Raw genomic sequence first — 27,580 nt, forward strand, 5'->3', positions numbered from 1 at the left:
CTAGTGGTTTTCACAAGGGGCTGGTATACGACCCAAGCTGTCAATAAACTTGAAAAGGGTGATTCTGCACCAGCCTGGTGCCTTCCAGGTGTTCTGGACTACTACTCCTATATCAGTCCTATATGAGGCACAGCCACATGTCACTGGGGCTGATGGGAGTTGTAGTCCAGAACGCCTGGAGGACGCCAGGTTGGCGAAAGAGCTGCACCCATCACTCTGCATCTTTGCCCAGGTGGACTAAAAGGATCCGCACAGCGGCAGCAACGCCTCATTCAAAACTGTTCCCCCTCTAAAGGCTAAGCAGACCCTCGCCCGCTGCATTTCCAGTGGCTCTGCAGCGTTTGGACGAAGTGCCCCTTGGCACAAAGGCATGGGTCCGCTGGTCTTTGCCACACCCCAAGACCCCCTTCCAGATATTTTGGGATGCATAAGTCCCAGCCAGGGCGCTGATGTGAATCGGAGTCCAAAACGCCGGAGCTCCGCCGTGTGAACGGGTTTTGCTCCACTCAAGCCGTGTTTCTGTTAACGTCCTGGTGGCGCAGAGGTCTCCTAGGGCAGCAGTCGAGACCTCTGCCCCGGAGAGCCTACATAGGAAATACTCAAAGCGAGCCGAGAGCGCCCGACGGGGCGGAGGCGCGCAATGGCGCTTGGGCTGCTTTCGGATGGTGCTGAGCGCCCTCGGAAGAGGCCGGCGGCGGCGGAGAGGCGGGTTGGCCGGTGGTGCTTATCTATTGAGCCCAGGCAGGGGCGCGCCCGGCTTGCGCCCCCTCCAACCTCCCGGCGCCCCGCCCGGCCCGCCGGCTGCGAGCAGATAAGGAAGAGCCGCGGGCGCCCGGCCAGGCCCAAGGGTGCCTCTGAGCGCGTCCAGAGTTCCCACCAGCGGGGACCGGCAGCCGCGGGGAAGTGCGCTTCCGACAGCCGAGGAGAGAGCGAGGCAGCCGGCCCGGGCCTTCCCCGCCTCGCTCCCTTCCTCTCCCGGCTGCACGAGCTCGCGGGGTCAGGAGGCCGCGGCGATGGAAAAGCCGCTGACGGTGCCAGAAGCGCGCTCGGCCGGGTCACAAGTTCCAGAAGCAGCCGGAGGGGCCGGCCGGACTCGCCCAGCGAGGGGCCCGCAGGCAGGGAGGCAGCGGAGGCAGGATCCCCCCCCGACCTGGCCAAGGCTTCTCGATTTGCTTGTTTGCTTTTTATGGGGTTTTACAAACAAGAAAGTTTTACAAATAAGTATACCAAGTTTTTTCATGTTAAAGAACGCTTTAATGAAGGTGAAAGAGGAGAGCGCAAAATATAGTCGGAAGCTCAACATCAAAAAAACTAATATCATGGCCACTGGTCCCATCACCTCCTGGCAAATAGAAGGGGAAGAAATGGAGGCAGTGAGAGATTTTACTTTCTTGGGCTCAATGATCACTGCAGATGGTGACAGCAGTCACGAAATTAAAAGACGTCTGCTCCTTGGGAGAAAGGCGATGGTAAACCTAGACAACATCTTAAAAAGCAGAGACATCACCTTGCCAACAAAGGTCCGTATAGTTAAAGCTATGGTTTTCCCAGTAGTGATGTATGGAAGTGAGAGCTGGACCGTAAAGGAGGCTGATCGCCGAAGAATGGATGCTTTTGAATTCTGGTGCTGGAGGAGATTCTTAAGAGTCCCATGGACTGCAAGAAGATCAAACCAGCCCTGAAAATCAGCCCTGGGTGCTCACTGGAAGGATAGATCCTGAAGCTGAGGCTCCAAGACTTTGGCCACCTCAAGAGAAGAGAAGACTCCCTGGAAAAGACCCTGATGTTGGGAAAGATGGAGGGCACAAGGAGAAGGGAACGACAGAGGACGAGATGGTGGGACAGTGTTCTCAAAGCTACCAGCATGAGTTTAACCAAACTGCGGGAGGCAGTGAAAGACAGGAGTGCCTGGCGCGCTCTGGTCCATGGGGTCACGAAGAGTCGGACACTACTAAACAACAAACAATCACAAAAAATAGCATAATAAATGTGGAAAAAATATCTGCAACAAACATTTCATTGTTCGTGGTCAATGTTTTGCATTTTTATCCTACCTGTTTCTCCAAGCAGATCAAAGTGGCATTTTCATGGTTCTTTCCTCGCACCTCATGTGATCCCCATAACAACCTTGTGAGGTAGGCCAGGCTGAGGGGCAGTGACTGCCCCCCGCCAACGTTATCCAGTGAGCCTCCTGGCCAAGTGGTGATTCAATCCTCCGTCTCCCAGTCCTAGTCTGACACTCTGACCATTACCCCACACTTTCCCCTGTCTATACCGCCCCCACCAACTGGATATGGTACAGGTCATGCTGCCAACCTGGAAGTGCATTTCCTCAAGTCCCCAGGAGACCTGGGCCAGGTGCCACCTGCCACCTTGTGACTCCTCAGTTCACCTGCATGTCCTCTGTTGGCATCACCCACCAGGTTGCGCTGCCCTTCAGCTCCTTCTAGAGTCCCAAGAGCCCCTGGAAATGGGTGCCTGGGGCTCCAGGATGCCTGCTGGACATCTAGCACTTTTACAGGGTGCATGTGGCACCAATGACCAGGGAGGGCACCACCAGTGGCACTGGCAGGGAGCCTCTGGGGCACTCATAGGCAGGAGCAAAAAGCCTTGTGGGTCTGCCTGGGACATAGAGTAGCTTTCCTCCTATACATTTAGCTGTGATTTCTGCATAGAAGGGGGTTGAACTGGATGGCACTTCCAACTCTGCAATCCTGTTATTCTATAGGGACGCAGGTGGCGCGGTGGGTTAAACCACAGAGCCTAGGGCTTGCCGATCAGAAGATCGGTGGTTCAAATCCCTGTGACCATTAGGTCCAGTCATGGCCGACTCTGGGGTTGCAGTGCTCATCTCGCTTTATTGCCCGAGGGAGCTGGCGTACAGCTTCTGGGTCATGTGGCCAGCATGACTAAGCCGCTTCTGGCAAACCAGAGCAGTGCACGGAAACGCTGTTTACCTTCCCGCCAGAGCGGTACCTATTTATCTACTTGCACTTTGACGTGCTTTTGAACTGCTAGGTTGGCAGGAGCAGGGACTGAGCAATGGGAGCTCACCCCGTCGCGGGGATTCGAACCACCAACCTTCTGATCGGCAAGTCCTAGGCTCAGTCGTTTTTCTTTACCCCTCCATCAAATCAGATTGAAGCTGGTTTAGGGGAAAACTGCGTCAAGCAAAGCATCTCACAGGAGAGAGAAATGGAGTGTGGCTAATGTGCAGACACCCCACTCCCCAAGGCAGCAGCGGGAGCGCATTGGAGTAAACGGAGGTGTGTCCACTTCTCTCGTTCCATCTGAAGAGCCTCCATTGAATCACAAGTGACTGGCAGCTCAAAGCCACAAGTTTCCCATGGATTTCTGAGGGCAGCAGTGGCGGCGGCGGTGGAGGGGCTCAAGGAAGTGCCCCTCCCCCCTCTCCCTTTTCAGCAGAGTCCATTAGAGACAATGAAATCTTAATGTAGGAGCCACCAAGTTAATGGCACGGAAACTGCCATAAGGAGAGAGCTGAGTGCAGCCAGGCTCAGGGAAAAAGCAACACACACACGCACACACACACAAACACACACAGCCCCACACCCTTTTTCTATATAGGATGTCAGTCTGGCCTAGATATGCCCTTTTCGCAAGGCAGACGACAGCAGGCCCTTCCTGGCATTGGTGATCTGTGAGGAAGAGAGCAAGCGAGCACACCATCACCCCAAAACTGGCCTGGCTGCTACTATTTTTGGTTCTAGGCCAGTTGCCAGAAGGGGTATGTCCTCACCACAGCCCCACTCAGAATTTTCCATTTCCAAAGCTGGCATCTGAGCCACAGGTGCAGGAGGCAGAGCAGGTTCCACCTGGAGATTTGCAAAGATGCCCTAGAAGAGAAGCCCAAAGTCTATGTTGTGGGATGTGAAACACAAGAGCAGTCAAGTACAACATTCCTAGAGGGAACATGTTTACACATGGGGAGGAATGTCTGTCCAGCCAGCAGGTCAACTTCCTGTTTCTTTCTGGTCTGGGACAGACTTCCTCTGCGTGTGACTAGAGGTGGGCGTGACCTCACCTGTGCAGGTAATAACAAAAGCACAGGACAGGGCAGCCATCTTTGACTACATGCATTGAAGAAGCAACATCTGCTTAGCCAAAGATGGTCTCTTGGCCAGCCAAGAGAGGACAAAGGGACTGTCTCCGTATGAGATAGCTTCCAGGTATATGTTACTTTTCTAAGCTAAGTCTGCCTTCTGGGATCCGATTGTGAACAGAATGATGTGTGAGTAAACCTTTTTATACTTTTATAGAAGACTGTGTTGTGTCTTATCTTTTATGATGGAATAAGGGGGAAATACCAGAACAATTATTATAGAGGCTTTAGTGAGCCTGAGCAAATGCATCCGCTGCAAATTTAAAAAGGGGAATGTTACTCTGCTGAATTGTGGAACTTGTTTACACAAGTTGGAAAGGCTATAATCATACAATATATCCTCTCCTGCGTCCCTGAACATCCCCACAAATGTTCCTGCAGTCAGCCAGCTTCTGGATGCGCCCCGTCTGGCCCTCCACCTCAGGCAGCAGAATAGAATGGGCCAGTCCTGCTTCCTGCAAACAAGCAACCAGAGACAAGTCACTGACTGTCTAGTTTGTTAGAAGCTTCGGATGCAGGCGAGAGAGTGTTTCAAGCTGGTGGGACAAAACGCCAGCAGCTGGGCTGATGTTTCCTGCTGAACAGAACGAGATGGAAAAATGAAGTCCAGATACACACATTTCCTCTGCTGTTGCAAGCTACACAGCTGGGCGTGTTGCATCCCAGCCTAGCCTTGGATCTCAGCCACCCCCAAACAGGGTTCAACATTCCAGGCAGCTCCTGCTGTTCGGTGGGAGAGAGAGCAGGCGCTGCAAACTGACTTCTTGACCTCTCTGTTGCCTGTGCCAATCGCTACTGAGCTGAGCTGCCTCTCAACTCTGCAAAGAGAAGGCTGCCTGGGTCCCTTACAAGGAGGAACTACTGCTGAAGTTAATAATAATAATAATAATGTATTATTTATACCCAACCCACCTGGCTGGGTTTCCCCAGCCACTCTGGGCACCTTCCAACAGAACACTAAGATACAATAACCTATTAAACATGAAAAGCTTCCCTAAACAGGCCTGCCTTCAGATGTCTTCTAAAAGTCTGGTAGTTGTTTTTCGATTTGACATCTGGTGGGAGGGCGTTCCACAGGGCGGGTGCCACTACCGAAAAGGCCCTCTGCCTGGTTCCCTGTAACTTGGCTTCTCGCAGTGAGGGAACCTCCAGAAGGCCCTCAGCGCTGGACCTCAGTGTCCGGGCAGAACGATGGGGGTGGAGACACTCCTTCAGGTATACTGGACCAAGGCCGTTTAGGGCTTTAAAGGTCAGCACCAACCAGCTCGGAAACATACTGGGAGCCAATGTAGGTCTTTCAAGACCAGTGTTATGTGGTCTTGGCGCTCCCAGTCACCAGTCTAGCTGCCGCATTCTGGATTAGTTGTAGTTTCTGGGTCACCTTCAAAGGTAGCCCCATGTAGAGCGCATTGCAGTAGTCCAAGCGGGAGATAACCAGAGCATGCACCACTATGGAGAGACACTTTCCGGGAAATAGGGTCTCAGCCTGCGTACCAGATGGAGCTGATAAACAGCTGCCCTGGACACAGAATTGACCTGCACCTCCATGGACAGATGTGAGTCCAAAATGACTCCCAGGCTGTGTACCTGGTCTTTCAGGGGCACAGTTACCCCATTCAGGACCTGGGGAGTCCTTCACACCAGCCTGCCTCCTGTCCCCCCAAAACAGTACTTCTGTCTTGTCAGGATTCACCCTCAATCTGTTAGCCGTTCTCATTCTTGCTTTCTCAATGTTTTTGTGGGGAATAATCGGCTGCCTTTTGAATGGGTTTTAAGATATTTGCAATGTCAGGCGTTTAATTTAGACATGTATAGGATTATATTGGCATGCTGGTATGTTTGCTGTACTGCAATATTTTGTCATTTGCATCACTGTACTTGTTTATTCTTGGGAGCTGCCTTTCTGGCTGAAAGGTGGCATATAAATAAACAGCAACATAATATAACAAGCCACCTGTATGTTTTCCTGTGTGAGGTCCCCTGAAACCAAGGGGACAGGAAACAAGAGCATGCTTGCTCACTGCAATGAAGAGAAATCCCCAATGGACTGGGACCCATGTCAATTTCTCTGTGTGTAATGGGGAGGGAGTGAAGGGGGGAATTTTGCACTAGGCACCCAAATATATTGGGCTAGCCCTGGAACCCGGGTCCTCTGTGAAGGGGAAGCCGCACTGCCTGGTTCTGACAGACAGGGAGGGGTCATGGGATGCATAATCTGCGATCAAAAGCAGGATCAGCCTACTCGTCGTGCTCTGGTGTGCATGTGGGAGAGAGAGAGAGAGGCTGCCTTTCAGGGCTGCAGAGGAGCAGGGGGCTGGGAACTAAACAGGAACCTCTGAGCCAGGCCCAGGAGCAGAATGATGTGTTCTCAGCAGAGGGAGGCAGGAGCAAGGTGGGTGCCTGTGCAATGGGTAAGAGGCCAGGTCCCATTGGCCTCGGTGCAGATGGTGCTTTGGGACTCAGAGGTTATTTATTCCAAGAGAGTGTTGGACCTGTGAGGCCAGGGTTCAAGTCCTTATTCAGTCATGAAGGTCGCTGGGTGGTTTTGGGGCTGTTGCTGCCTCTTAGCCTCGCCTCACAAGGTTAATAATAGTAATAATAATAATAATAATAATAATAATAATAATAATAATAATAATAATAATAATAATAATTTATTATTTACCGTATTTTTCGCTCTATAAGACGCACCAGACCACAAGACGCACCTAGTTTTTGGAGGAGGAAAACAAGAAAAAATAAATTCTGAATCCCAGAAGCCAGAACAGCAAGAGGGATCGCTGCGCAGCAAAAGCAGCGATCCCTCTTGCTGTTCTGGCTTCTGGGATGGCAGCGCAGCCTGCATTCGCTCCATAAGACGCAGACACATTTCCCCTTACTTTTTAGGAAGGAAAAAGTGAGTCTTATAGAGCAAAAAATGTGGTATACCCCACCCATCTGGCTGAGTTTCCCCAGCCACTCTGGGCGGCTTCCAATCGAATGTTAAAAACAATATAGCATTAAATATTAAAAACTTCCCTAAACAGGGCTGCCTTCAGATGTCTTTTAAAGAGAAGACATCTGCTTATTTCCTTCACATCTGAAGGGAGGGCGTTCAACAGGGCGGGCGCCACTACCGAGAAGGCCCTCTGTCTGGTTCCCTGTAACCTCACATAAGTAATAAATTATTATTATTATTATTATTATTATTATTATTATTATTATTATTATTATTATTATTATTGCCAATTGCTGGAAACTGCAGGAGGGACAAGTGCTCTTGTGCTCAAATCCTGCTTGTGGGCATCTGGTTGGCCACTGAGCAAAAGGACTGTGCTCTTACCTTGCCGAAGGAACCTTCCACTGGCTGAGGAGGGATTTGCCTGCTCTGGAATTCCCTGCAAAGCTCCGTAGCAGAACAGACACTCTGCAGGTTCAACCCCCCAGCAGCATCTCAAGTTAACAGGATCAGGAAGCAGGAAAGAGCCTGGGTCTGCCTGAGACCCGGAAGCTCAATGTCCTGGGGGGTTGAGGAGGCCGACAAATGCTGGAAGATGGAAGAGTCAGGACTCATCACAAAGGAACAAACATAATTTTTACCTTGTAAGAACATAAGAGCCTGCTGGATCAGGCCAATGGCCCACCTAGTCCAGCCGCCAGATGTTTTGAGACTACTGTTCCCATCTTCCCTGACCACTGGTCCTACTAGCTAGGGATCATGGGAGTTGTAGGCCAAAAACATCTGGAGGGCCGAGGTTGAGGAAGCCTGGTTTCTAGTGTTGTAAGAGAGGGAAGGGAACTTTCCTCTTTCCCCTTCCTCCAAGCTATGCATCATTTTAGAAACTTACACCATGTTGCCTCTTACTTGCCTTTCCTCTAAACCAATGGTTTTCAGCCAGTGTGCTGTGGTACCCTGGGGTGCCTTGAATGGTGGTCAGGGGTGCTGCAGGCAACACTGGCCTCTGTCCCTCTTTCCTTCCCTCCCCCCTCGGATGTCCTCTCACTTCTCTGCCTCCCAAAGGCTTGCACAACCGTTTTTTGCAGCAGCCCTGGCTATAAGCTCCCCAGGCAAATGGAGCCTCTGGGACTGGCCCAGGCCCCTGTGGGGCACCTCTCTCTGGGGCAGGGGATATAGCCCAGAGACCAGGATGTCAGCAGTGGCTGCCCTGAGGACTCCCAAGGAGAGGGGAGAAGGCTGAGGGAACACCCCACAAGGGAGGGTGTTCGAAAAGGAGTGAGGGGCTGCCAGCTCCGCAGGTAAGGGGTGACAAAACTGGGATCCTGAGCCCCACAGGGGTGCTGCAGAAAGCAGGTAGTTGGTCAAAGGAGCCATGGACTCAAAAAGGTTGATAACCTCTGTTCTAAACTGAAAAGTCCCAAACTCTGCAATCTTTTTTGGGGGGTGTCACAACACCCCTTTGATCATTTTGGCTGCCCTTTCCTTAACCTTTTCCAACACCTTTTGGAGGTGAGGCGACCAGAACTGTGCAAAGTAGTGAGTTTTCAAGGCACAGAAATGGCACCATCCTCGCCTTCTCAGAAATGAGAGGAGCAACATAGGCAGCGGAAGCAGCAACCAGGTCCCTGAAAACTTTAAAAAGAAACTCAAACTTTCTGGCTGACAGTCTCTTCCCCATCTCCAGCCCCGCAGTGCCTTCTCTCAGAGTCTTTCTGGCACAAACCTTATCAGCCAGCTAAGGGCCTTCCCTGTCCTGTCCCGGCATCCACGGTGTGCCTGGATGTGCACAAGTGCATTAGGGAGGGCTGCCTGGTGGGAAAAGACAGACCTTTCAGCCTTCCTTGGCAGCTTCCTGGCAGCCCAGCCCTGGCACTGCCGCACTCCCAAAACTCTGGATCTGAATGTCCGGAACACGGAAGAGCAGAGAGCAGCCGGGTGACATTTCCTAAGTTCCTTTGTGGTGAGGCAATGGGGGGAGGGGAGAAGAGGTCAGGGCATAAATCTGGCAGCTGGAAGGGACCCCCCCTTCCTCATCAGCTGGAGACTCCCCCCCCCCAAATCTCTGTGCCATCCTGACTGTCTGCTTAACTAAGGGCTCCTCCTGTCCTCCTCTAACGCTCTAAGGGATAAAGAAGTGCTCCTAAGCTGAGAGCCAACCAGGGCAGGATCTGTTGCAGGCAGGATCCGCTGCAGTCTTGCCCAACAGGGGTCTGTGCTCTCTGGAAGGGTAAATGTTTTACACCCAGAAAGGTGCCCAGTTCCATCCCATGGCTGGAAAACAGCCTTGTTCAACCGGAGGCATCTTCAGGTGCTGCTGGACTCCCCGCAACCCTCACCTTCAGCCAGCAACACGGACCATGGGCAGGGGGTGAAAGGAATTGTGATCCAGCAACATATTGAAGGTGGGATGGAAGGTTCAGAGGCTTCCCACTGCTAGTGTGGACAACCCTGGTCCCTGAGCTAGACGGACCAGCAGCTAGGCTTGGCACAAGGCAAGCTCCTACATCCTCCTAGAAGCATCTCAGCGGATGGGGAGGCTTCTCTGTGGGATGTGACATAAGCAGTCAAATACAACATTTCCTGTTTGCCTAGAGTGGACATACAAGGGAGTGTTGGTCCAGCCAGTTGAACTTCCTGTTACACCTGGTCTGGAGCATCCTTCCTTTGCATGTGACCAGGTAGGTGGGCGTGACCCTTCCAGACCCCACAAAAGGTCCAGTCCCGCAGCCACCTTCCTCTTTTAATGCCTTTTCTTCTCTTGGACTGCACTGCTGGCTCTCAGCTAGCAGCATGTGGGATGAGTTCCCACATGGGATGAACTCAAACCGTAACTCTAAAGCCTGCCTTCAGGGATACAACTGTGAACTGAATGTGAGTAAACCTCTTATTACTTTTAAAAGAAGGCTGTTTTTATTCTTTATTCTTTTAGGAGGGGATCAAAGGGGTCTTACCAGGAATATACTCCAATCTGGGCATGCCAAATTGGATTGCTTAATCAGATTGTGAAGCTGAGGCTCCAAGACTTTGGCCACCTCATGAGAAGAGAAGACTCCCTGGAAAAGACCCTGATGTTGGGAAAGATGGAGGGCACAAGGAGAAGGGGATGACAGAGATGGTTGGACAGTGTTCTCAAAGCTACCAGCATGAGTTTGACCAAACTGCGGGAGGCAGTGGAAGACAGGAGTACCTGACGTGCGCTGGTCCATGGGGTCACGAAGAGTCAGACACGACTAAACGACTAAACAACAACAAATCTGCAACTAGCTTCCTGCTGTGTAAAGAGGGGAATGGACTCTGCTGTGTGAATAAATTCACAAGCGTGAGTTAGGAAGGACAATATTTAATGAATATATCCTGCTACCCACAACATTCCAACATTTTCCAGAGGGGAAGCAGGACTGTGTTGGTTGCTTTATCCATTTATGAAGTCAGCATTTGGGAAGCCAACATGCCTCTTGGCACTTCTCTGAGACTCTCCCATCACGATGAGCATGGACTGGTTTTCCCAATCCTCAGAACGAAGCCTAAGTGTTGTCCTGCTGGATCCGACCTCACTAGCCCTCCCTAATTCCCAGGGGGTTGGTCTGCAGGTATGTGTGGGCACTACTTTGCTGAAGGTAGGCAGGTCTGGCCAGTGCCTGGTTGAGACCACCTGGGAGCACCTCATCCATGCCTCCTTGGGTTCCATGATGGAAGGAAGGCGAGATATAAATATAAGAACATAATCGACCAAACTGGACTAGACCCACCTCCTAAAGGTCCACAAGAGCATCTTCAGAGCTCCAGTGTTCTGTGTTGCCAAGAGTGGCCAGCTGAATACACCTGAGAAACTCAGAGCCAGGGCTTGAGACCAATGGCCACCTGTCCCAGCTAAGTAGAACTTGAAGGTAGACTGCCTCTATGATGGTGTGGAGGCTCCACAGGTCTCCTCAGAGGAGCTACATTCAGTGACATCATGAACGTACTGCTTTGATAAGCAGAACTGGCACTGTTACCTGTGCCACATCAAACCTTTTCTGCATTTGTAAGAGCCTGGTCTTTCAGTGCGGCAGCATCTACACTTCAGAATTCCCTTCCCATTGACATAAAGCTGGAACGTTCCCTGCACTCTTTTGGGCACCTGCTGAAAACATTTTTCTTTGGACAAGTCTGTCCAGACATTTAGCAAGTTGATGAGAGTTTTAATCTGTTTTTAGTCTATATTTAATTTAACTTTCTGAAAGTTTTAAATTATTGTTGTTAATTCTTCTTATGGAAAGTTTTATTATTTTATCTTTCTGTAAACACTTTGAAGTGTGTGTGTTTGTGTGTGTGTGTGTTTTACAACCAAACAGTCTACACATTTCATGAGATAAATAAATAAATTACATCCTGAAAATTAGGGCTAGAACAAAAAAAAGAACAGAATAAAACACACATGCCAAATCCATACCATCTCCAGTTAGGATCACACCCATTCCAGCACTGGGCGGTGCCAGGTGTTATGTTGCTTCCTACGAATGCTTTGACAAAGGAGTTCCAAAATTGCCAGAACGTCTGATGGGTCCACTATGTGGATGGGGCAAAATGAATAGAAGGGGGCTCTCAGCAGACTGGAGAAATAGGACAGGAGGACAGGAGCCAGTTTTTATAGCCTTGGTCCACAAGTGGTTGTTCTTTATCAGTTAACACTGAACCTTTGAAGCTGGGACACTGGAACACAAGAGTAGCAGAACCCCACAACCCAATGCTATCAGGAGACAGACTGAACAACACACACTAGCGGAAGCTTCTGATCAGCCTTCAAGGGCAGCTCCTTGCACCGCAGTAGCCTAACCTGCACCCTGGAGATGGACAGCTGCCGCTTGTTTGGACATGGAAAAGAGTCACAGCTGCCTCATCACCGGAGGGACAACTCTCTCACACACAAAAAGCGCGCCCCTGTCCATTGCAACAATCTGGAGGTCTAGATCTCACAGTTCGTCTCACAGCTAAGCTGATTTTAATTTAACAGGATTGCCTATGTCAAGAGGAATTTGCTTTCGCTTCATTCAAAATGGGTGGCAAACATTCTTACGACTCATGAACTGCATACCAAAATGACCACGTGGTTGATATCCCAAAGGGGGACACGATTCCCTTCAGCTCTCTCTGCCTCCTACCTGATTCCCTCTTCCTCCTCTCTCCCCACCCCAGCCCATTTTTCCTGGAGACCCCCAAGCAACTCTCATGTCCATCTTAATCCCCCCTCTGAAAGTCCTCCCTTTTCATCAGGTATTATTTGGGTCCCTTCCAACTCTACATTTCTATGATTCTTCAGCAGCTGGGACAGGCATCTTTGGGGACATTGCCCTGCTCCCTTCTGGCTCTCAGCCTCTTTGCCCAATTCAGCATGAAGCATCTCCTTCTATTCTTTCCCGTCTCACTGGTAAAGGTAAAGGGACCCCTGACCATTAGGTCTAGTCGTGACTGACTCTGGGGTTGCGGCGCTCATCTCGCTTTATTGGCAGAGGGAGCAGGCGTACAGCTTCCGGGTCATGTGGCCAGCATGACTAACCTGTTTCTGGCGAACCAGAACAGCGCATGGAAACGCTGTTTACCTTCCCGCTGGAGTGGTACCTATTTATCTACTTGCACTTTGACGTGCTTTTGAACTACTAGGTTGGCAGAAGCAGGGACCAAGCAACGGGAGCTCACCCGGTCGCGGTGATTCGGACCACCCACCCCCGCAACTGGTACCAGACAGCTGATCTCCTCGGGCATTTGGGCCTGACCCTGAGCCCCAGGAGGGAGCTGCTCTCCGAAGTGCAGATGGCTTGTAAAACATCCCTTTCCTTTGCCAGGAGTAACACAGGAAACCTCCCAGCTTGCACTGAGCATGGACTGCAGCATGGGCTCCAGGAACAAGTAGATGGAAAGCTCAAGGCATTTGGAAAGAGGAGCATCTCTCACCAAAGTAAACAAACACCAAGACCAACATGAAAACAAACTGCATTAGTACCAGGGGACCAACTAATAATAATAATAATAATTTTTATTTATACCCCACCCTCCCCAGCCAAGACCAGGCTCTGGGCGGCTAACACCAAATATAAAAACAATTGATTGAAATACAGCTTAAAAAACAAGATTAAAACACAACACTAAAATACAGCTGCCTTTCAGTAAAACTCAAATCAAAACCTTTTGGGGGGATGAAAACGTCAAGTCTCCACCAAGACTAACTATCCAGACTGGTCCTACATGGGCCAGAAAAAAGCCAGGGAAGTCCCCAAATAGGAGTTGCATCACAGGCGGAGAAAGGAAAAAGGAAAGAGGAGGAGGGAATCAAATTGATTCCAAGCCAGAGGCCAGGCGGAACAACTAGGGAGGCAGTTGGGCCATTTGATAGCATGGGGAGGGGAAGGTGTGCTAAAGGATTAAAAGGAAATTGCAGAGAGGCTGGATGAATTATCTGCATCCTATGTTAGTCACCTTCCCCCCTAAAGCCCCAAATGTAACACAGGAATGTAAGAAGAGCCTGATGGATCAGGTCAATGGCCCACCTAGGCCAGCATCCAGTTTTCACAGTTGGCAAAGAGATGCCCCTTCTGGGAAGCCCACAAGCGCAGGAGCCAAGCACAAGATCCCTCTCGCCTCCTGTGGTTTTCAGCAACTGGTAGACAGAAGCATTGCTGCCTCCCTTAGGGGCCAACACCCTGGGGCCCTGGTTGCCCGAGCACCCACAAAATTTCCCATGAAGGGGCTGGGCACCCACAATTTTTGGTGCCAGGGCCATGTACACTGCATGGCACCCACTGCCTCGGGCACCCATGGTCACGGGGTCAAGCGGGCACTCCTGCTGCCTCCAACAATCCTTTCCTTCCAAAGGAGTTTCCAAAGGAGCCAGTGTGGTGCAGTGGTTAAGAGTGGTGGACTTGTAATCTGGTGAACCGGGTTCGATTCCCTGCTCCTCCACATGCAGCTGCTGGGTGACCTTGGGCTAGTCACACTTCTCTGAAGTCTCTCAGTCTCACTCACCTCACAGAGTGTTTGTTGTGGGGGACGAAGGGAAAGGAGAATGTTAGCCGCTTTGAGACTCCTTAAAAAGGTAAAGGGACCCCTGACCATTAGGTCCAGTCGTGGCCGACTCTGGGGTTGCAGCACTCATCTCGCTTTATTGGCCGAGGGAGCTGGCGTACAGCTTCTGGGCCATGTGGCCAGCATGATTAAGCCGCTTCTGGTGAATGGGAGCAGCGCACAGAAATGCCGTTTACCTTCCCGCCGGAGCAGTACCTATTTATCTACTTGCACTTTGACGTGCTTTCAAACTGCTAGGTTGGCAGGAGCAGGGACCGAGCAATGGGAGCTCACCCTGTCGCAGGAATTCGAACCGCCGACCTTCTGATCGGCAAGTCCTAGGCTCTGTAGTTTAACCCACAGCGCCACCCTTGTCAGTAAACATGTGGATAATGGTGGCCGCCAAACAGATCTGCTGCTGCGCAGGCGTGAAATGGCACCCCTGAGATTTTCCACTGGCACCCCATAAAGACTGTGAGTCTTCCCCCACTTGCGACCCCCTTGCCATGCGGTGATGAGGGTGATTACCTCTCCTCCGCACCCCCCAACAGTAGATACTGCTGAAGGAAAAAGTTGGGAAGAATCGGAGGGGTCTTCTGTGGCTGTGAGAGAGTCACTTGGCAGCGGTACAAGAATTGCTTAGAAATGGGGGGACTCAAGGAAGTAGAAGATTTCAAGGCTCAGGACTTTCCCCACTCAGCACAAACTAAGGAATTTGCTCCCACAACCAATGACGCCATGGTGGCTTCCAGCTTGGCTGACCTTAAAGGGAATTTAGGCAGATTGGTGGAGGAGAAGGCGGGAGATGACCACTAGGCATGATGGCTATGCTCTACCTCCAGTAGGTGGGGGAGGGGGCTATGGACACCCACGCCTTCCTGTCCCACTGGGCAGGACACTTCTTCTGTACTTTTGAGGAGAAAGAGGATTTCCGGTCACGGCAATCTGTTTTTTGAGGGAGGCTTCCACCGAAGAGACCTTGATGGAGGAGGAAATATCCTCCCCTATAAAATTGCTTCGCCTGTGGGAATCAAGAGCGTTGTTAGGATGCCCCTCAGCGGACTGTGAGTGGGGCCTTGCTTGCCACTCTTTCTCTCTTTTAATCACAGCCAAGGACACAGAATCATAGATTCACAGAACTGTGGACTTGGAAGGGACCCAATGGGTCATCTAGTCCAACCCCCTCGGCTTTGTCCCCCTTGACAATTTCCCGCACCAAAGAGCAGGTGGGCTATTCAGTCTGGAGCAGGAAAAAGGACCGAGAGGCCTCTGCTGCTGCTCTACAGCCCATTTCCAGGATCTGGGGCCCGATTCAGCAGGAAAGTCTCAGGCTGGCTAAGCGGAGTCTGCTTCTTGTGGCATGCCCTCCCAGCCTCAAAACATTCTGGGCTTCCTTCCCTCCCCCCTGGCGCCCCTCTTTTTCTTCCTTGCACTGTTTGTGGGTCTGACAAAGGAGCTCCTGAGCTTGGGGGGGGGGAGCTTATAGTCACAGGGGCGCACCGGAGGTTGCCTTGGGCAGTCAGATCAATGGCCCACCTAGCCACATATTACCCACACCGACTGGCAACAATAGCTCGCCAGGGTTGCAGGTAGGGATCTCATATTGCGGACAAAACGGGGGCCTTTTGCACCGCTCCTCCCCTGAAAGTAAAGGAAGAACGACGAGTGGGGCAGATACGTGGAAGACTTGAATTTCCACGAGGCAACTCGGGCATTAACGATCCCGCGTCCCAGTCCAGCGAAGCAGCCGTCAAGCGGTTTGCGCGCCGGGGGTGGGGGGTGCAGAGGGGTGGGGGGGTGGTCCCGCTCCGGAATCGCTGCCCGGGGATCGCCTCTTGCAAACCGCGGAGGGCAACGCTGGCAGGGATGGCCGAAAGCGCCGCAGCCGTCGAGGGAGGCTTTGCAAGGCGAATTACGCGCTCGGCGGCTCCCGCGCCAATAAAAGCTCCTTTTCAAACTTTATAGACGCCGGAGACTGCCACGCCCGTCGAAGCTCTAGTCAACTCTCGAGGGACCCCCGGGCACGTCCAGTCCGGGAGAGGCCGACCTGTCAGCCTGCCAGCCGTTAGCTCGGCTGCTCCCGATCGCTTCTTAGCCTTTACCAGGGAGCAGGGAGGAGGCCCAACCCCAAAACACCTCGCAGAGGGGGCTGGACGGGAGCGAGGCCAGTCCTCTCGAGGAGACTTGGAGAGGAACTTGGAAAAGGTCGTCGGAGCCAACTTTGTACCCTGGCGAACCCCAGCGGACGACCCTCCCTCGGAAACTCAGCTGCCAACTTTTCTTGGCCGGACTCCCGTGCCTTTAACAGCAGCCCGACGGGACCCGATTCACGCCGTCAAGTTGCGCTTCCTATCCCCCGGAGTCCCGACCGCCATCCCGGCATCTGTGTTCGTGCGCGCAGTTCCAGCTCGACGTGTGGCACAGGAGCCGCGCCGGGAAAAAGTTGGCAACCCTGCTTAATCTGGTTGGTTAGGCGCCGAGACTGGCGCTCTTGGCCTCGCCCTTCCCTGGCTGTGAGGAACAACAAGGCAGAGTCCGCCGGGGGTGCCTTACGGAGCCCCCCCCCCCCGGAAAGGAGCAGCTCAGCGCTCGGCTCGGCCTGAGCGACGCTTCCCAAGCCGCCTCTCGCTCGACGGCCGCCAAAATTGGTCCAATTACGCAGTAGGCGCAACGGAAGGAAGGAGCGATTCCTAGCTAGCTTGGGGCGGAAAGGGGGCTCAGGCCGGACTGGCTTATTTGCCTCCCTGTCTTTTGAGATGTCTACGACAGACAGAAACCCAACAGGTGTACCCCCAACTGCCTCCTGCCTCCGTAGAAAGTCGCCACTTACCAGGCCGGGCGAGCGAGGCTGCAGCTTGCGGGGACTGCGCGGGCAGCGCCGAGCACCCGACGCCGAAGGCTGCCGCTCCAAGGGCGCGCGCGTTGTGTGCCTGGGAGCCTCCGCCCGCCGCCGGGGAAGCAGCCAGCCAGCGAGCGGAGCGTCGTGACGAAGCACCAGCGGGCCGCGCCCGGCTGGAGGAGGAGGCCTGCGGGGAGAGACGGGGGCCGCCAGGGGCCGGGCCGCCTCTGGGCCGGAGGATCTGGCCCTGCACTTGCCTCGCCTAGCTGGGGAGGCTCTAGAGCTGCCAGCCCGCGCTGGGTTTGGACCCCCGCCTCAGCCCCTGTCTTAGAAGGGCGCCCAACAGGTGGAGCGCTGCACCTGTTTCGGAGGTTGACGCCCTCCAGGCCATGACTTATCTGCCTCCACCGCATCTCCACGAGCTGGCAGTCATTGTGACACCTTCCCCACCCCGAGCCCGAAGGTGCTTCAACCCCCCCCCCCAGAAAAGGGGCTTGGAGCCCCCGCCTTCGAGGCCAGCCCTGCCCGCGCACTCCTGCGCTCCCTCGCCCAGGTAGTTTGAAGAAAGCTCCCCCTGCCCTCCCCCTACTCCATTCAACTGCTTTCGCAGCTACACCCTGCTCGCGCTCTGCCCCTTCCCCAAATGGCTCAGTGGCGCCCCCTACGGACCCTGCGCCGGAACCCTCCCCGCTGGGAAGGCCGAGGGATCCGACGCAGCAATCGCTTCCGCGCTCAGGCTGAGTGCCGGGCTGTTGCCTCTGCAGGGTCTCCCCTTCATCCCCGAGGGGCTTTTCCATCCTACAAAGACCACCAGGCCAGGTGGAGGGCGGGCAGCAGGGGGACGGGGCGGACCATTTAAAAGGCCCAAGGCGGGGGAGGGGACTTCAGTCCAAGCTGGACAGACCCTCCCGGGAAGGGCTTCTCCGAGCGCCCCTACGAGGAAGCAGCCGGCGACCCAGCTCGGATTGATTCCATTTCCATAGATTGATTCCACGCGTCTCCAGTCCTGGGGGGTCCCATGCAACCCCCCCCCCCGGCAAAGCAGCAGCAGGGCCGGCGGGCAGCCTCGGCTTCCCCTGGACGTGGAGCTGCTCCTGCCGGGAGCTCCGGGTACCGCGAGCCAAAGGCCAGGATGATGCCTCCTCGCGCGCCCTAGCGCCTCGCCCCGGTGTCAGGCGCTTGGATGCCCTTGGCCGGGGCGGTGGCGCAGCCTCGCCCTGCCAGGCAGCAGAAGGCGTCCTCTGGAGCCGGGCAGAGCTCGGGCCCAGCCGGCCGCCCCACCTGCGCCGCGCCTGGCCCGCCGGCCTCTGCCCGCCCTTGGAGCCGTTCGCCTACCTTCAGGGGCGCGACGCGGGCCCGGCGGCGGGCGGGGCGCTGGTCCTTCCCGGCGGCGGCGCCATCCTCGTTGCTGCTGCTGCTGCTGCTGCCTCCCGCATCTCTCGCCTGGCGCTGCGCGTTGCCAGCGCGACCGCCCGGCCGCCTCCCGCAGCAACCCGCGTGGGGAGGAGGAGCAGCGGCTGTTGCCGCTGCGCAAGGCGGGGGGAGAGGCGAGCGGGCGAGCGGCAGCCCCCTCCTCCTCTCGCCGGGCAGACGTCCTGGGGGGCCGCGGGGCCGGCCGGACAGCGCCTAGCCCCCGCCAAAGGCGCCTCCCCAGCGAGACCATCCCTGGAGCCCGGCCCCGGCGCCTGCGTGCGCGCCTGGCACCTTGGAGCTGGGTGATGGCAGCTCGGGGCGCGCAGACCCCGGGCAGGATCGGAGCTGGCGATGTGCCATAACGCAGAGGGGAGAGGAGGGTCTGTCTGGAGGCACACCTGCGCCCCCGACCCCGCCAAGCCCAGCCCCGTCTCGTCCTTCTCCATGCCCCCTTCGGATGACATTTAGAACCGGGGTGTGCGGGTTCGCACGTTCCGTGACCGGGAGGATTAACTCGCCATTGAGCTCGACTGTCCTGCCCCCCCAGCGAGGACGAGGGAAGGGGGGCAGTGGAAGCGTCTCCCTCCTTTTGCTCAGGGGCTTCTTGGCATCCCCGGCAGGGCGCGCCACCGGGGCAGCTCCGGCGCACCCGCCCCGAGGACGTTGCCTGCTGCTGGAGCCGCCCTGCGTGGCAAGATGGACGGGCCTGGCGCAAGCCCTCCCCTGGAGGATGGACGGGCACTGGGCGCAAGCCCTCCCCTGGAAGAGTCGGGGGCAGCGCAGGGGGGCCGCCAGCGCCTGCTCATCCGAAGGAGGCTGGCCGGCGCCTCTCCGGGGAATTTCGCGTCCTTTGAATTAGCCTGATTGTCTCCGTGCGGCTCGGAGTTTCAGCCTCAAGCGCCTCGATGTTTTGGGGTGGTTTGACCCCCACGTTGCCTCATGGGGCTCATTAGCGTACCGTTATAAGGCGACGGGAGGTTCTGGCAGAAGCGGTGGGCCGCTTTCATCCCTGGCCAAGATGCCCCCCCCCCCCTCCACGCATCCCCTCCTTGCAAAGAGCCTGCTGCGTAAACGGGCACAACGCAGCAGCAGCAGCAGCCGTCACCAGCAGGCAGCGGGCAGAACTGCAGTGTTCTGGTGCCCTCTGGGCCCTGCAGATGGTAGGGCAGCCGATGACTTTTATTTCAGGTGCGTCTTCATCATCACAAATACTACTACAATATTTGCATACTGCCACCGTTTTCTCCAAGGAACTCATGACAGAAGATACTATAAAGGCATGTGCAGTACAGAGGTAGCAAGTTTCGCTGTCATGTTAGATAGAAGCTGCAGGTATTCAGGATCGAGACACATCAAAGAAATGTTTTAGTTAAACGTGTTTTAAACTTTGTATGAGAAATCAGGTTAGCAAAAACGAAACTCCACAGCGCCATCTGGTGTCGCAGTGTTAGAAGGAATTTTAATGTTTTAATGTTGTACTGTATTTTAATCTTGTTTTTAAGTTGTATTCATTCAACTTGTTTTTCTTATTGGTTGTTAGCCGCCCTGAGCCCGGCCTTGGCTTGGGAGGGTGGGGTATAAATAAAATTTATTATTATAATTATTATTATTATTAACAACGCATGTAAAGCGCTTTTTCTTTGCCAATGTAGCTGAACTTTTGGAACTCACTGACACAAGACGGGATGGTGGCTAGCGGCTTAGATGGCTATCAAAAGGACGAATGTGAGGAGGAGGAGGCTACCAAAGGCAACCAGTCAGGATGTCTATATGGAACCTCCAGCATCAGAGGCAGTGTACCACTGAATATCACCTGCTAGAGAACAGAAGCTGCAGAAGACTTTTCCCCTGCTGGTGAGCTTCCTGGAGGCATCCAACTGCCCCCTGTTCTCAACTATACCTACAGGTGTAACAAGAAAAGGGAGGTGGCCCACAACTTGAAGCTCTTGCCTGCATAGCAGAAGGCTTGTGGCCCTTTGCTCCGGGGTTGGAGGGGCTGCCACAGTAGCATCTCTGTACCTCGCCCTCCATGTGTTGTTGTTTAGTCATTTAGTCGTGTCCTACTCTTCGTGAGCCCCTGGACCAGAGCACGCCAGGCACTCCTGTCTTCCACTGCCTCCCGCAGTTTGGTCAAACTCAGTTTAGTCGCTTCGAGAACACTGTCCAACACCATCTCGTCCTCTGTCGTCCCCTTCTCCTTGTGCCCTCCATCTTTCCCAACATCAGGGTCTTTTCCAGGGAGTCTTCTCTTCTCATGAGGTGGCCAAAGTCTTTGAGCCTCAGCTTCAGGATCTGTCCTTCCAGTGAGCACTCAGGGCTGATTTCCTTCAGAATGGATAGGTTTGATCTTCTTGCAGTCCATGGGACTCTCAAGAGTCTCCTCCAGCACCAGAATTCAAAAGCATCAATTCTTTGGCAATCAGCCTTCTTGATGGTCCAGCTCTCACTTCCATACATCACTACTGGGAAAACCAGAGCTTTAACTAGACGGACCTTTGTTGGCAAGGTGATGTCTCTGCTTTTTAAGATGCTGTCTAGGTTTGTCCCTCCAACTGTTAAAGTAAAGGTAAAGGTACCCCTGCCCGTACGGGCCAGTCTTGACAGACTCTGGGGTTGTGCGCCCATCTCACTTAAGAGGCCAGGGGCCAGCGCTGTCCGGAGACACTTCCGGGTCACATGGCCAGCGTGACAAAGCTGCATCTGGCGAGCCAGAGCCGCACACGGAAACGCCGTTTACCTTCCCGCTGGTAAGCGGTCCCTATTTATCTACTTGCACCCGGAGGTGCTTTCGAACTGCTAGGTTGGCAGGCGCTGGGACCGAGCAGCGGGAGCGCACCCCGCCGCAGGGATTCGAACTGCCGACCTTTCGATCGGCAAGTCCTAGGCGCTGAGGCTTTAACCCACAGCGCCACCTGCGTCCTCTCCAACTGTTACTGGGGCACAATTCCCTTCAGGCCCAGCCAACAAGGGCGGGTCTCTCTCAAGTGACTCATAGGGTCAGGAGGCTGCCTAATTCTGTCCCAGCAGAAGAGCTCTGTAGCCACAAAACTCACACTCTGCACTTGCCATAAATCAGTGGTTCCCAAACTACCCCCACAAACCGCTTGAAAACTGCTCAGGGTCTTAGCACCACTGTGCAAGATGTGGTGTGCTTTTTAATTTTTGCTTTTAATTTTATTTCTTATCGTTTGAATACTTTAGAATACCGGTTGTAATACAGGAAAAATACAATATATGGAGCACACTGCTTGCAAGAGAAAGAGCTGGCTGCCTGTTGCACAGAGCGAAGAATCATAGAACTGCAAGCTAGGAGGAATCCCAAGGGCCATCTAGTCCACCCTGTGAAATGCAGGAACCCTTCCCAGAGAACAGAGCGCAGATGTTGAATAAAACTGGACAAAAGCAGCCATTGAAATGCCATTGGAAACGAGAGACGGATAAGAGGAGATATGGTACAAAAAGTGAATAAGGAGTGGGCTATCTTTAAGGAATACATCAAAAATTATGTGGAAAAAGTAGAATTTCTGACAGATACTGAGTGAATCCAGAAAATGATTAGATTGAGAGTAAAGTTAAGATAAAAGAAGAGATTAAAGAAATAATGAAATGCATTTAAGCTAGTTGGAAAAATAAAGTAGCGTGACAAGAACGGCTGGAAGTCAAGTCACTTGGTGGGTGTCCGTATGGGGTAGGTGTGTAGGTACGTTGATATGTATAGTATATGTAGGTAAAGGTAAAGGGACCCCTGACCATTAAGTCCAGTCGCGGATGACTCTGGGGTTGCGGCGCTCATCTCGCTTTGCAGGCCGAGGGAGCCCGCGTTTGTCCGCAGACAGCTTCCGGGTCATGTGGCCAGTATGACAAAGCCGCTTCTGACGAACCAGAGCAGCGCACAGAAATGCCGTTTACCTTCCCGCCGGAGGGGTACCTGTTTATCTACTTGCACTTCATGCTTTCGAACTGCAAGGTTGGCAGTGAGCAACGGGAGCTCACCCTGTCGCGGGGATCGGCAAGTCCTAGGCTTTGTGGTTTAACCCACAGCGCCACCCGCGTCCCTCAGTTTCCATAAAGGTAAAGGTAAAGGTACCCCTGCCCGTATGGGCCAGTCGTGTCCGACTCTAGGGTTGTGCGCCCATCTCACTTAGGAGGCCGGGGGCCAGCGCTGTCCGAAGACACTTCCGGGTCATGTGGCCAGCGTGACGAAGCTGCTCTGGCGAGCCAGCACCAGCGCAGAACACGGAAACGCCGTTTACCTTCCCGCTATAAAGCGGTACCTATTTATCTATTTGCACTTAGGGATGCTTTTGAACTGCTAGGTGGGCAGGAGCTGGGACCGAAAGACGGGAGCTCACCCTGCCGCGGGGATTCGAACCACCAACCATACAATCAGCAAGTCCTAGGCACTGAGATTTTACCCACAGCGCCACCCGCGTCCCTTTCCCCCCCCCCCCCGCGTCCCTTTTCCCCCCAGTTTCCATAGACAGGTTCAAAGGAGCCAGGTTCAAAGATGGAACAATAATTTGTTTGGGTATCAAAGAGATTTTAGGGAACACCTTGTTCCAACATTCAGTTATGTACAGTATAGGTAAAGGTAAAGGTAAAGGTACCCCTGCCCGTACGGGCCAGTCTTGACAGACTCTGGGGTTGTGCGCCCATCTCACTTAAGAGGCCAGGGGCCAGCGCTGTCCGGAGACACTTCCGGGTCACGTGGCCAGCGTGACATCGCTGCTCTGGCGAGCCAGAGCCGCACACGGAAACGCCGTTTACCTTCCCGCTGGTAAGCGGTCCCTATTTATCTACTTGCACCCGGAGGTGCTTTCGAACTGCTAGGTTGGCAGGCGCTGGGACCGAGCAGCGGGAGCGCACCCCGCTGCAGGGATTCGAACCGCCGACCTTTCGATCAGCAAGTCCTAGGCGCTGAGGCTTTAACCCACAGCGCCACCCGCGTCCCACAGTATAGGTAGGTATTATATAATGTAGGATGTTTTATGTTATGAAAATCAGTGTGTTGTGTACGTGTATTGTGTAAATGTATATGTATGTGTTTTATATGTTAATAATAATAAAAAAAGGTTCCTTCCAGTAGCACCTTAAAGACCAACTAAGTTAGTTCTTGGTATGAGCTTTCGTGTGCATGCACACTGTGTGTATCTGAAGAAGTGTGCATGCACACGAAAGCTCATACCAAGAACTGACTTAGTTGGTCTTTAAGGTGCTACTGGAAGGAATTTTTTTTGTTTTGAATAAAAAAAGGAAACGAGAGACGGAGGGGTGAGCCCATCTTCGGCCACGAATCCAGAGATGCGCCTGGACCGCCTGAAGGTGGGGGGGGGCGCCCTTGAAACACGCAAACCCCGCTCGCCCCTCTCAGTTCCCTGCCCCGCTCAGCCTCCTGGGGCCAAGCCCCGCCCCGCGTCCAGGGCCCCGCCCCTTCCGCCGGCGCCTAGCCCCGCCCCGCGACCAAGATGGCGGCGCCCGCAGGAGGCGGCCTGGCCGCGCTGGTGAGCGTGCGGGAGAGGGGCAGGGGCGGCCGGGTTGCCATGGCGACAACGTCGCCCCCCCCCCGTCCCGCATCCTCACCGGCTCTCCTTCTCTCTCTCTCTCCCACCTTGCAGGGCGCCCACGAAGCCGCCGCCGCCGCCCTCTCGCTGCCGGCCGAGGCCTACGGGAACGACGTGAGCCAGGGGCCGGGTGGGGAGCGGGGGGCGGGCCGGAGCCTCGCGGGGACACGGGGAGCAGCCTGGGACCTCCTCCTCTCTTTCTCTCTCTCTCTCTTTGCAGCCCACCGTGGAGATGATCTGGGCCATGAAGGCCCACCAGCACGCCGAGGTCTACTTCAACGTGAGTCCTATGGGCGGAGGGGGGCAATTGAGGGGGGGCTCCCTGCTGGGGGGACCCTCTGCCTTGCTAGGCCACAGGAAGAGGGGAGCCGGCCCTGCCTTTGGAGGTGACAATGAACCCGACACTGCATCGCCCCTAAATCCAGTCGCCCACGCTCGGTATTAATTCGTTTTACAGTGGTACCTCGGGTTAAGAACTTAATTCGTTCCAGTGATCCGTTCTTAACCTGAAACTGTTCTTAACCTGAAGCACCACTTTAGCTAATGGGGCCTCCTGCTGCCGCCGCGCAATTTCTGTTCTCATTCTGAAGCAAAGTTCTTAACCCGAATTACTATTTCTGGGTTAGCAGAGTCTGTATGATGGAGGGCACAAGGAGAAGGGGACGACAGAGGACGAGGTGGTTGGACAGCGTTCTCGAAGCTACCAGCACGAGTTTGACCAAACTGCGGGAGGCAGTGGAAGACAGGAGGGCCTGGCGTGCTCTGGTCCAGGGGGTCAAAAAGAGGCGGACACAACTAAACAACAAAGAGTCTGTAACCTGAAGCATCTGTAACCCAAAGTACCACTGTATTTGTTAACCACCCTTTGCCCTAAGGTCCCAGGGTGGATTCAAACACAATACAGTGGTACCTCGAGTTACAGACGCTTCAGGTTACAGACGCTTCAGGTTACAGGCTCCGCTAACCCAGAAATATTACCTCTGGTTAAGAACTTTGCTTCAGGATGAGAACAGAAATTGTGCGGCAGCAGCGGAAGGCCCCATTAGCTAAAGTGGCGCTTCAGGTTAAGAACAGTTTCAGGTTAAGAATGGACCTCCAGAACGAATTAAGTACTTTACCTGAGGTAGCACTGTATAAAAGCAACTTCCAAGTATAAAAACAAGGTGAGTCCAAAGAAACATAAGCGAGTGTCAGAAGAGAAGGCAAAGAGGTGCATCTTCTAAGCCCTGGAGGATGACATGGAGGCTCCCAGGTGGGGGAATGGAAGGAGCAGGAGAGTGGCAAAAATGTCTCATTTGCTTGCGCAGAACAGGTTTTAGGCATTTGGGGGCGGGGTGCAGCTGTGCTTCTGCCTACAGAGTGCCTGTGTGCTCAAGCACACTTATTTATTGCATTTATAACCACCCTTTTTTCTCCAAGAAACTCAAAGTGGTGCTCATGGTTCTTTCCCCCCTCTTTGTTTAAGCCCCACGTAGGTTAGATTGAGAGGCAGTGATGGGCCACCCCCAAGCTTTCCCAGTGTGTTTCATGGCTAGCAGGGATTTGAACCCTGGTCTCCCAGGTCCCAGTCCTGCGGCAAAGCACACTTTGCTTGGCTCCCTTAATTCAGTGTACACACTTGAGGGCATTCCCTACATCCAGGTAGTTGATATTTGTATGACAGCGGTGCTCTCCAGGTAGTTCAGAAAAAGGTGTTTCTGCTGGCTTTTCAGCTAGCATTGGGTAATATCTTCAGCAGTGACTGGTTCATTGTATAAATTGAGGGCTAGTTTTTGACTGGCCTTGGGATCCCAGCCACTAATCTGATCACCAGTTTCCCTCCCACTGGGTTAGATAGAATCCAATTGCAAAATATCTCCTCTCTTCCCTGAGGAGCTCAGAGTCCCATAGCTGAGGAACTGTTATATAAGCTTCCTCTGGTCATAGAAAGGTGTGGAGCATGTAGGTGTGGCATCCACCGCATTGTGGCCAAGAGCTCCCGTTTCCACAGGAATGGGAGTATTTTTTTTTTTTTATGGTTTAGCCTTCCTGCTCTAGACACCTTGGGCATAAAGCTGCCAGCCACCCCCAACCTTAAGAGGGCATTGGGAGCAATACAGGACAACCCCTTCCTAGCCCCACAGCTTCAGCATTTTATGACTTTGGTGTCAGTTAGTTGGCAGGATTGGCCACATATTTGTCAAAGCCGCTTGGAGTCTGAGGTCTTGTCACAAAGTCTTTTCCTCCCATGTTTTGTAGGTGCTTTGAGTGTGAGTCCTACACCACAAAACTGGTGTGCAGAAGGCTTGCTTCAGTCACTTTACAGCCTGGATGAAAGAGTGGTGGTAGCAAGTCTGTTTTCTGTTCTTCCCACTTAACCTTGCCTACTTTCCCCATGCGTAGCTCATTTCTTCAGTTGATCCCAAATTCCTGAAACTTACCAAAGCTGACGACCAGATCTACACTGAATTCAGGAAGGACTTTAACCATCTTAAGATTGATGTGCTCGACCCGGAGGACCTTAAATCCGAACCTGCTAAAGAGGTTTGTGCTGGGCGTGAGGCTGGTTGCTCTTGAGACTCTTGCGGAGCAGGAAGTAACCGAATGCTCTTCCTCCACAGAAATGGCGTCCATTCTGCTTGCAGTTTGACGGAGTAGTTGAGGACTTTAATTATGGCACACTTCTACGTCTGGATTGCAGTGAAGGTTACACAGAAGAGAACACAGTATTTGGTAAGGTATTTTTTTTCTGCTTTCAGTTGTGCTTCCTCTGGCCAGGTCATAGAGTCATATAGCTGTGGAGTTGGAAGGGATTCCATGAGCCATTTGGTCCAGCCCCTCCCTGCATGAGGCTGATGCCTAGAATGGTTTTGCTGGTCAGTCCAAGAACATCCTTGATGAAGGAAAACACGGCCCCTCCCACTGCACATGCACCCTCCCTCCCAGTCCTTTGTTCCACACTTCCTTTGCGGGGAAGTGTGGTGTATTAGTTGGAAACTGGAGTGAGATCCCCAAGTGCCATGCCCATCCTAAACAAAGTTCTCTTCCCAGCAACCAGGATCCAATTCTTCGCCATTGAAATAGCCCGAAACCGAGAAGGCTACAACAGTGTGGTCTACAACAGTGCCAAGAAAGCCAGCTCAGCCACAGAAGAGGTTAGCTCTGGGTGAGACGTTCTGCTCTCAGAAAGGGCAACACGTTCAGAATGGACAGGGATCATGGCTTTGCACCAGCATCAACTCTAGTAGCCGAGCTGCAGACTGTTCCTGTTTCAATGCAGAGATGTAAGAGCCACAGCTGCTGCTGCTGGAATGTTGCTTAAGGTGCCAAAATGATCTAAATAATGGATTAACAGTGATGCATTTGTGGGCTCAGCCAAAGCAACAGACTCTGATAATGTCAAGAGTCCAAATACTATGGAAACGAACTCAACATTAAAAGCTTAAATGAAAATCAGCAGCAGGTGAGTCCTAATTGGTCCCTGGTTTTTGTACCCTCTCTCACTGATTCGCAGAATACAACAAACTTAAAAGCTGTGGGATGATCACAGGTAATCAACACAAACGACCACGTTAAATATGGTTACCAAGCTACAAGTCACACACTCAAAGCTGCCCTGTATCCTGAGAGGGATATTCACCCACACTATGTAGGATACTGTCATGTTTCCCAAAAAACAAATTGGCACC

The 27,580-nt window shown here is 53.3% G+C and overlaps 2 protein-coding genes across 5 annotated transcripts in view; one reads left to right on the forward strand and one right to left on the reverse strand.

The window, feature by feature from the left end:
• The window catches only part of DMTN (dematin actin binding protein), a 56,814-nt gene extending 37,811 nt beyond the window's left edge, over positions 1 to 19,003 (reverse strand). Inside the window, exon 1 of one of the 3 annotated variants that reach the window (XM_081922993.1) lies at positions 18,274 to 19,001. The gene's annotated coding sequence lies outside the window, so the exon portion shown is untranslated. Of the gene's footprint in view, positions 1 to 18,273 lie in introns of all 3 variants that reach the window. The other 2 variants (XM_081922992.1, XM_081922994.1) reach the window with 2 other exon arrangements.
• A 4,782-nt stretch (positions 19,004 to 23,785) lies between these two features.
• PBDC1 (polysaccharide biosynthesis domain containing 1) lies at positions 23,786 to 27,347 on the forward strand. Of its 2 annotated transcripts, none has more exons than XM_081923030.1 (6): positions 23,786 to 23,858; positions 23,967 to 24,026; positions 24,133 to 24,192; positions 26,295 to 26,435; positions 26,513 to 26,624; positions 26,943 to 27,347. In XM_081923030.1, exons 1-6 carry the CDS (start codon positions 23,817 to 23,819, stop codon positions 27,059 to 27,061), a joined length of 534 nt encoding a protein of 177 aa, XP_081779156.1. In that variant the 5' UTR covers positions 23,786 to 23,816; the 3' UTR covers positions 27,062 to 27,347. The 2 variants fall into 2 exon arrangements, with proteins under 2 accessions (XP_081779156.1, XP_081779157.1); XM_081923031.1 differs by having other exon boundaries at positions 23,803 to 23,852.
• Positions 27,348 to 27,580: the final 233 nt, after the last annotated feature.

Source organism: Podarcis melisellensis (assembly GCF_964234715.1).
Source record: "Podarcis melisellensis genome assembly, chromosome: 8".
Lineage (NCBI taxonomy): Eukaryota > Metazoa > Chordata > Lepidosauria > Squamata > Lacertidae > Podarcis > Podarcis melisellensis.

What these genes read in the sequence shown, in the direction of transcription:
- PBDC1 (XM_081923030.1), top strand. Translation starts at nt 23,817, where the DNA reads ATGGCGGCGCCCGCAGGAGGCGGCCTGGCCGCGCTGGTGAGC. An exon ending in CCGAGGCCTACGGGAACGAC is followed by an intron (nt 24,027 to 24,132) that starts GTGAGCCAGGGG and finishes CTCTCTTTGCAG; the next exon opens with CCCACCGTGGAGATGATCTG. An exon ending in ACGCCGAGGTCTACTTCAAC is followed by an intron (nt 24,193 to 26,294) that starts GTGAGTCCTATG and finishes CCCCATGCGTAG; the next exon opens with CTCATTTCTTCAGTTGATCC.